The 10108-nt window shown below is 42.3% G+C and overlaps 1 protein-coding gene across 1 annotated transcript in view; it reads left to right on the forward strand.

Annotated features, from left to right (window-relative positions):
• Positions 1 to 7948, forward strand: part of NKAIN3 (sodium/potassium transporting ATPase interacting 3) — a 312172-nt gene extending 304224 nt beyond the window's left edge. The window contains exons 9-10 of the mRNA XM_047841962.1: positions 1524 to 1532; positions 7895 to 7948. Coding sequence (XP_047697918.1) covers positions 1524 to 1532; positions 7895 to 7948 — 63 coding nt within the window. The remainder of the gene's footprint in view (positions 1 to 1523; positions 1533 to 7894) is intronic.
• Positions 7949 to 10108: the final 2160 nt, after the last annotated feature.

Raw genomic sequence — 10108 nt, forward strand, 5'->3', positions numbered from 1 at the left:
AACTCTAAGTAGCAAGTAGACAGCTGTATAAAATAATAGCTATCATGTACCAAGCACTTGGCATTGTCTCACTTTATCCTCATGGAAATACTGTAAGGTACTCATGAATAGTCCCACTTCATAAAAAGGGAAACAGAGGTACACAGAGGTTAGACAAATTCCCCCAAATCTCACTAGTAGTAAGGGGTGGAGCTGAGATTTCTGAATGATAAGCAATCACCATGCCTGATATTGTGGACTTGGTCAGATGACCTTCTATTCTTTCAGCCCAATGTTCTTCAGTTCCATGGTGATAAAGGAAATTATGTACAACAGCCACTGGAGACCAAAGCCAAAGACATGATAAGAAACACACATGAACGCCTTCCTCTGCTTTGCCACAGTGGTTTCATATCTGCAATCCCCCACCCCCAGCCCTGCAAAGCCTGCACCGGCCCCTCCACCTCTCCAGGTTGAATTAATTTTATTCTGGCAGAATGATCTAAAGGAAACATAGCTCACAAGCCACACAAATCAGCACTGTGCTTGTCACATGATGGATGTTTAAATAAATGTTGGTTTCTTAAAGCAAATCCAATTTGGAAAATCATTCACCCTATATAACACTCTGGGACGAAGCAGTCACCACCTCATTACTCATGCTACTGAACACTGGTAAATGATGTGCTCCAAAAGTTGATATCTGTAGATCTGGGGAACTTGGCAGGGATTGTGACAATAATAGAGATGATCACTGCATTGGAAGTGAGAGGAGAATGGAAACAATGCCTAGCAGGGGCTAGGAGAGTGTAATATACATTTGATATGTAATAAAGAAGGTGATGAATGATTTATTTCATCTCCACTATGAAAAAAATAACTCAGCAGAGAAATTGCACTATGAAAAATGTTGGTCAGATGTAAGAAAGATCTTTCTATTAAGGAAGGTTATTACAATTACAATTGATTGATGTTGGTAATGGAATCTCCTTTCTTGAATGGCATGTGCATCCATGTACTTCACAGTGTTCTCTGGCCTGGCCCAAAGGCAAGTGACTGCCATCTATGCTCCCTGAAGTCTCTCCCATTTCTGTGAATCAAGAACACATAAAATGTACCTGTGAGATGACCTGAAAAGCTTTGATCAACTCTGCTGCCTCCTCAAAGGGTTTTCTCAACTACCCTGTTCACTGATGAACTCTCACACCTTTTTAGATGAATGTAGCATAAACTACAGGCTACAGAAAGCAATAGAACAAGTTTCTGCTTTGACAGATTATGCATATTACTGTTAGATGAATATGGAAAGCCTTTCAACCATGAAGGGAGCAAGAATCTGAAAGATCAAACTACACCTGAATTAAAATCACTGTGCATGAACAATTTAAGAGGTCAGTATGTGTGCTCCCCACGGTATGTAAATATTGCAGTTTATCCAGTTAGCATTAGTCCGCCTGCTTGATTTCTTTTAACAAGGCCATTATGTTGGACTTTGTTGTGGCCGGCTCTGTGATGCCATATCACCACCCAGCAACAGGTTGGAGAAAAAGCCAGTCTTCTGTATAAGTTGTCCGAGAGGGGAGAGAATGCTGGTTTTTAACTTTTGTTAAGGCTCTTTAGTCTCCATGGAGTACTAAGCCAGGTGTTATGAGGAAGCCACTTCATTAGGGGACTTCATTAAGGGAATCAGGAGATTCCTGAGCATAGTCACAGGTACAGGGATGTAGAAGGGTGGCTTTCGACTCTAGAAGGGTAGTTACAAGCAGACAGCCCATTCACAGGCAACACTGTCTGTTTGTACAGGAAGCCTTCATTCTCGTGTTTGATTGTGTCATTGCTCATCATCATAAAATGTACCTTTCCTGTGCCCACAGTCAAATTGTGTGTGAATGTGTGTGTTGGGGATAATGTGATAGGGGAAGTTATTTTACATATGGAGTCAGTCTTCCGTGCTTTGTCTCCTTTCAAAAGAATGATACCAAGCTATCAAGAGGGCCTGATTAAGTAAATTAGTTTTATTTACAACTATTTACTTACGTGTCCACAGTCCCTGTGGTAGACACCAGAAATGGAAAGACTAGCAACACTTGAGCTTTGACCTCCGGCAGCCAATGATCTAGGAGAGGAGACCTACATAGAAATAAGGAGATGCAAAACAGTGTCCCCAAATTAATTTTTTTGCAGAAGCAAGAATGCTTACTTCTCACTTGCAGGGAAATCAACCAAGAGATAATACCCGAGCTGACTTAGGAAAGAAAATGAGGAGTTAATCAAAAGCAGAAGAAGAGAATGACTGTTCCGTGTATGGAGGCTAATTTGCTTGGCCATTCTACAGCGGATGAAGCTGAAATTCAAGACTGCCCAATCTTCTGTCTGCCATAGTTGTCACCTAAACTGAGCAAGCCTATGAGGAAGCAGATGTTTAAGTAGAGCAGGAATCTTGATAACTCCTGGCGGGGATGCCCCCAGATCCTCCACAGCCACTGCTCCGCCATCTAAACAGTATCACTCTTTACTCCTAAAGCTACAGAGATGCCAGCCATAAAAAAGAAAGAGATCCTGCCATTTGCAACAACGTGGATGGACCTAGAGGGTATAATGCTAAGTGAAATAAGTCAGACAAAGAAAGACAAATACCATATGATGTCACTCATATGTGTAATTTAAGAAACAAATGAACAAAGAAAAAAAAAGACAAAAAAAAAAAAAAAACCCTGCTCAAATACAGAGAACAAACTGATGGCTACCCGAGGGGAGGTTGGTGGATGGATGGGTGACATAGGTGAAGGGGAATAAGAGCACACTTATGATGAGCACTGAGAAATGTATGGAATTGTTGAATCACCACATTGTGTACCAGAAGCTAATATAACACTGTATGTTCATTATACTGGAATTTTTTTTAAAAGCTATATAGATGAATGAAATTCTCACTGTCTGTTCCTACTATCCAGTGAAACCACAGCCAAGGGAAGGAGCTTGACGAATCAGTGGGGAAGACGCTATTGATCTTGCCTCTAGTCTGGCAAGATGTGTAGAATAAGTAGGAGCTCCCTGGCATATTCCCCCCTTCCCCCTGTCCCCGCCAGGGAGCAGGACAGGGTCTGCGAACCTTGCGCCAGTGAAATACCACTAAAAACTCAAATATTTAAAAATGTGAAAGCTATAGAGATGCTTTCAGTGGTTGTTGTCTGGATCTGCCTTGGAAATATGTGACACACAGGTCAGGGGTAGCCCGTGTGGGGGTCCGTGATCTTGCCACGGCCATCAGTGAGGGAGCTATAGCTCTCAACCTAAGTACAGCCTAGGTCTCTGCCAGGACCTCCTCCATCACTGCCACCACCTTTAACAAGGAGAAAAAAGCTCTTGTCATTGGAGCAGAGAGCCATGTGGTCAGTGGTGGCTTTGAAGGGGACACCTACAGAGCGGCTTACGTCGGGGCTGCAGCTAACGCCAAGGGGAGAGGGCTAATAAAAGCAGATTTACCTCTCAGGAAGAAAAATCGCTTGGCAAAAACCCATGCAGCTATGAAAGACATATGGAATTTCAGGGAACATCCTAGTGAGCAACTAAATTAAAGTGTGTTGAAATCAAAATGGTTAGCGACTGGGTAGTGGGAAAATTAAGTTCTACGTAGCAGTAATTCTTCAGATAGAAATAATTAGACCAAGGCAGTTTGTCAAAGAAAGACAGCAGTGGAATTTCAGAACTGAGTTCCACCACAGAGATAGAGATCTGATGACGTTAGAAATTCCCTTGAGGAAGATGCCCCGAGACTGCCATTAAGAAAGACTTGATGAAAAAGCTTCTTCCCCCGCGTTCAGCCAGTCTTTCCCTAAGGTTTCCAAATGAGAACTTGACTTTTCTCTGGTATCTTGACTTGCCTGATTGCCTTGGCTGGAGGCTAATTTTTCTTCACAAAAAATGTCACATGCTACGTGGCCACTGCTGATCGAGTGTCGACTGTTGCAACTCAGTATGAGAAGACAGACAAGCTAATTCCCATTTCAGGCGGGCTCTGCGGTCAGCGCCCACCTGTACCTTCACTGCCTGGTCTCTGCCTCTAATGGCCCAGGCCCAGAGGAAAACGACCTCTGATGACCGGCTGCCGGACAGATGGGGGTGGCCCTCCACTGCTCTTCCCTAAGAAGAGCTGCTTCTATCAGCATCCTGGTAAGTTGGAGCCAGACCATTCTGCATTTGCAACCCCTAGATTAAGAACCATCTAAGAAGACAAAACACGTGTGTATGTGTGTGTGTGTGGCAGGCAGGGAGGTAAGAATGATTTGCTTTCAAACCTTGGTTTAAAAACCAGTAGCCACCAGCGATGTATTAGGAAACTGAAGCTGGAGGAACCCAGAGTCTACAACCTGCATTTACCCCATCACGCCTCTATTTCTTGGCCAAGTACCTAAAGACTAATAAAATGGTAACTCTCTGTCTTTATCTCATTTTCCTTTGTCCTTGACATGTCCATGGCCCTCACATGTCCATATTTCTCTCTCTATGCTGGCTGTCCCCTGTGGCATGCAGAACCATGTGTCTGGAATCTGATCAGACTGGGGGCTGCTAGCTTTTCCCATGACTGATTGTGAAGTCCTGGTGCCTGAGGGCTTCCCTCAGTCCCTGGAAGTGGTGGGCACTTACGCGGGCGTCAACTCTCCAGGGCAGGGTCAAGAGCGTAGAGCACAACAAATGTCAGGCACTCAGCGCCTTCTTAGTTGTCCGAGAGGAGAGCCGGGCTTCCCCACATGCCTGCGTCACTTAGCACCAAGGGGCAGTGTTTAGGGGCTTGCTGCTTTTTCTCTCCTTGGGGTGCCTTTCCTTTGTCACTCGCATTAATAACTTTTTGATCCATCATAGGAAACGACTATTTTTAGGGGCGATGTAAGAACACACCCTAATGTGTAGCCACTTGACCATGGAGCAATGAAATGGCTGTGCTTCTAGGGTTCAGACTCATCACTATGCTAGTCGGTTCATGCACCGACTGGCTAGGAAGGAACGATGCCACCAACAGTGCAGCCAGGCAACGCAAAAGACGGTCTGCCATGACCGTGACCGATGGTCAGCCATCTCCCCTGTGTCTCACAGGGATCGCCAAGACCTTCTCATTTGACCTGTGACCTCACTCGCTGCCCCCAGAACCTTGTGGAACCTGGTTCTTCACTGCCTTGTGAAGCACATGAAGGCTTTTCCAAAATGAAAAAACTCACATCGGAATGGTACCCTCCAGGGAAACTGTCAATTCCTGTCTTTGCCAGAACTCTCAGGAATCTTCTCAGTACTTGCCATGGATAGTAACAGCAAGGAAATAGATTTACCCATGGAGACATGGAGCACACCCCCCAAATTAATCAACATAAGTAAAAATAACTTCATTTTGCCTGTTTCCAAAAGAAAATATCCTCTGATACTAAAATTAAATGCAACGTGGGGTGCCTGGGTGACTCAGTCGGATAAGCGTCTGACTTCGCCTCAGGTCATGATCTCACAGTTTGTGAGTTCAAGCTCCGTGTTGGGCTCTGTGCTGACAGCTTAGAGCCTGGAGCCTGCTTCAGATTCTGTGCTTCCCTGTCTCTCTCTGCCCCTCCCCTGCTCATGCTCTGTCTCTCTCTCCTTCAAAAGCAAATAAACATTAAAAATTTTAAAATTAAATGCAATGCAATGAACATACACCAAATTTCATGTTAAAAACATACTTTGTTTTCCTTTATATTCATATCAAGAAACACTTATAATCCCATGTAATGACAAGTTCTGGAAAGAAACAAGATACAAGAAAGAAAGTAGAATACACAGATGAGAGCACAGGCATATCACGCACACACACCCACATCTCAGAAGTGATACAGAGAGACAGAAAACCAATAGAAAAAGATACAATGACAGGCCTCTCAGAAGACACACTTTGAAATAGCATCACTACCTTGGCTACTTGATTTCATTCTGCCTGGAAGGTAGGTACCCTCAGATAACTACTAACATCTGAAGAAAAAAATAAAGATATGATCTTAAGGTTCCCAAAACTCAAACTGTTCTACTCAAATTCATTGATCAATCATAGCATCATTAAAAGAGTGACAACTCGACATTATGTGTCTCCAGATATGACACAATCAGAAGACGTAGCACCACGTATGAAGTATCTTGCCACAAGGTCAAGCTTGATCTTGGACCGAAAGTGATGGGTATACCCAGAAGTTCCCCCCAAACTCCCATCAGTACTACCCCCAACAAACAAAAATTCCTTCCCCTATTGCCTTATCCTCATTCTAGAAGAAATTTGCCTATTGGATGGATGAATAAACTTCAGGACCTTGAAACCCCTTCCCAACTAAGATACAGTATAAAATGATAAAAATTCCACTATCATAATCTTATCCCTTTATCTTTCAGTTCCAATCCCTATTAAATCACAATGGGGTGAAAGGGGTAGATATGTGGGCTATATAGTTTTCGGAATGTAGAGAAATAGGCAGAGAAAATGTGAAAGGAAGGCGAGGAGATAAGTAAAGGACTCCAACTCTTGCGATGTGTGAGAGGCAACAGGACTTCCCTGGAGAAGAGTTACTACCAAAAAGCAAAGCTGGAAAGTTGGAGCTTTTTTCCAGTTATTTAAAATTATGACCAAAAAAGTCTATTCTGAGCCATAGAGAAAGTCACAGCTTCTACTGGCAGGATGCTTATAATTTAGTTGGGGGGAAGAAACTTACATATCTGAGTGAAACAATCAGAGCCGAATTAATTGTGTAGTTGAATGCCATTTGCTCTACATGGGGTACAGCAGATAATGTAAGAGTTGCTGTCAGCAGGGTGAGAAAGCAGTATGGCTGAAGCAGAAGTAGAAGTCTTCACAGAGGAGAAGAAATGTCAACTGAACCCTAAAGATGAATAGGATTTGGATCATCTAAGACTTTTTTCATGTGAGAAACAGTGAGAGCAAAAATATTCAACAAATATGAAGTGCCAACTATGTGGCAGACAGTGCATGTGGTTGATATTCTGGGAATAGGCATAAGGCAGAACCGCCACCTTCCAAAGGCTGACTGTCTAATATAGACTTAGAATCGGTAGCAAGAGTGACTAGAGATTCCAAGGAAGAGGACGAATATAGTGTGTGTGTGTGTGTGTGTGTGTATGGAGACAGAGAGAGAGAGAGAGATCTTAATTGGCTCATGTGATTATGGAGCCAGGCAAGTCCAACAAGCGTAAGGAAAGCTTGCAGACTGGAGACCCAGGGAAGGGTTGATGTTGCAATCTTGAGTCCAAAGGCAGTGGAGAGGCAGAATGTCTTTGTTCTTAAGGCCTTTAAGGGACTGAATAAGACTCATCCACAATATGGAGGATAATCTGCTTTACTTAAAGTTTATTGATGTAAATGTAAATCTCATCTAAAAAATACCTTCGCAGCCACACCAAATATCTGGCTACCTTGGCCCACCCAAGCTGACACATAAAATTAATCATCACAGGACGGGATGTATGTAAAGACATGGATCAGTGGTATGAAAGCCAGGTGAGGATGATCCTTGAGCAGTCAACCAACAGAATACTGTAGGAAGATTAGGCTAGGGACGTTTCTAGCAGTTTGGAGACATAATATTACCCTCTCATCTTTACCCCAAGACAACCGAAGGCCATACCTTTACATCATTCTTCAGTTGCTATGGGTTGGCACTTCTCTCCCAGGAAAGCAGTCCTATATTCTGATTTTTATACCTGATTGCACACCCTGACCTGAAGAGCAGGAAGGCCATGGGTTTTTGGTTTTCTTATTGCGACAGTCATATACATGGACCGCACGAGGCACGCCCAGAATCTATTTTGCGTTTTGAAAAGCCTGGATGAATAGAAAGGAAATTCAGTTTTCAGTTGTCAAGTTCTTTAAAGCAATTCATATTTTCTGTTTTAGGTCGAAATAAGTAATGACACTGACTCTGAAACACGGCTGCTGAACTTGAGTTAGGAAGCAAAGCACCACTGAGAGCACCTCTCTACATTGGCACGTCTCACTTCCTCCCAGAGGACGGACCGCGCCTCCCTACTTCCCCAGGAATCCCGGAGTTCTTGGGTCACAGCCTATGTATTATTAGCATTGTTCACTAGATGAGTTGTAGGTGACTGGGTGGGTATTTTTTTAAGTCATTTTCTTCTTATATGAATACTTGTAAATTATTTTAAAAATTGGTCTTTCATTTTTTAACAATATTTACTGTGAGGCATGCAAAACAAAAACACTTCGTGAAAACCTTCTACAGTCAATTCTAAGAGAAACACTGGTTTTTGTATTGAGGTGTTAAGTCGGTGTTGCTGATGACCTGAGTTATCCTATGCCTGATGGAGTTTGCATTAACAGACATTACTGGGGGCTACTCAATATGAAGTTAGATGCTGTGACAGCTGATAAATTGGTGCAAACAGTGGATCCGGCCTTCAGACTGACCATGGGTCATTTTTTCAACACCACAAGACAAAACATGAAGTCCTCCTTTGTTCTCAACTTTCCAAAATGCAGAACACCATTACGTCAATCTAAATTCTCAGATTCATGCATATTATCTTGTTCTTCCTGTACTCTGAAAAGAACGTATCATGGGGAGTATAGAAGAGTATGATTAGTAGAATACCTTTCTCCTTTGGAGGTTATATGGGTATCTCTGATGTTCATATTTTCTACTCTTTATCCCGGTTCTGACATTGGTGTCAGACCTAAACATACAGTTTGTGGAGTTGTGGAACAGAAATCACAACCATAAATCTGCAATCAGGAATATTGCTCTTAAGATATTCAAAAGGAGCATTAAAATGGTATGGAATCCTCTATAAATGCTCCTAAAAAACATATTTATATTTGCTCTACATCAATTTTTCTTTTTCTTACCCCATCCCAATAACCAAGAAAGTAATATGGGAAACATCACTCTCCAGGGAAAGAAGGACTGTTTTGAAAACACATCATAGCTTTTTCCTTTCATATCTTTCAATGACTATTTCCCATATCAAAATAAGTTTTGCTCACTTTGGATAGCAACCAAGGTGAGGCCCCCTATAGGCCACAAAATTGTGTACATGTGTACTATTTAATCCGGAAGTTGTTAACTTGGCCCATACATCTCTAACAAGTCAGTCTATAAACTATTTAAAATTGTATGCAAATTTTTATGTGGGTATAGAGGTAGAGAAAAAGGTTCCTTTTTTCTTGTTTTTTTTTTTGTTTGTTTGGAGTCTGTACATTTTTATGAGACTCTGTTAAGAATCAGAACTAATACAACAAAGTGCCCTGGTTGCTCCCATCTCATGCCAACCACTGTGGGCATTCCAGAAGCCCATTTTAGTCACTAGCCTTTGGATTGTGCTCCGTCAGTCAGGTGACACACATTTAATCCCATCATTTTTCATTCTACTAAATAAACCTGAATGCAAAACGACGAGGAGCTCACAGGGACCCAGGAGATGGTCAAATCCAAACCACCCCTTCACAGTTCAGGGATCCGAAGCATAGGGGATTTGGTGACCTTGTCCTGAGTCCTGCATGTACACAGAGGGGCAAGAGTCATGGGAGGGGGTGGGACCTTTGGAGGGCAAATGGTAGGGTTTGGACCCAGCACTGTGGCCTTGGATAGTGTTGGACATCGTTGCCCTGGAACTTTCCTCATCTGGGAGGTAGAACTATAATCCCTACCTCCCAATGAAGAGGTGAGAATCAGATGACATATAAAAAACATCCCAGACACTGTGAAGTGCTCCACAACTGAAAAAGGCAGTTATGATTGTAGTGTCAGCACAAGTGGGACCCTGTCTGGAGCTCTCGCCATACAGCCAAGTGCTGTGAAAAGCCCTTGGAAACATCAAACTCTTGTAAGTTTTCTAAAAAGCAGCTGGAAAAAATTGCCATGTTAAAGCAATTAGAAATAGTGAAGACTGAAAGTTGCATTTCCTAATTAAAAAAATAACTTTTGTTTATTTCAAGACTAATACATATTATTACTATGGGTAAAGCTAATAAAATATCAAAAATGTAGAAAGTCAGTAAGACAGAAGAATAAAATTAATATGTATTTTAAACAGTCATTGCATGAGCCTCTCACACGTGCACAAACAAAACATAGTTAACATTTCACAAAAT

The sequence above is a fragment of the Prionailurus viverrinus genome, chromosome F2, assembly GCF_022837055.1.
Source record: "Prionailurus viverrinus isolate Anna chromosome F2, UM_Priviv_1.0, whole genome shotgun sequence".
Classification (NCBI taxonomy): Eukaryota; Metazoa; Chordata; class Mammalia; order Carnivora; family Felidae; genus Prionailurus; species Prionailurus viverrinus.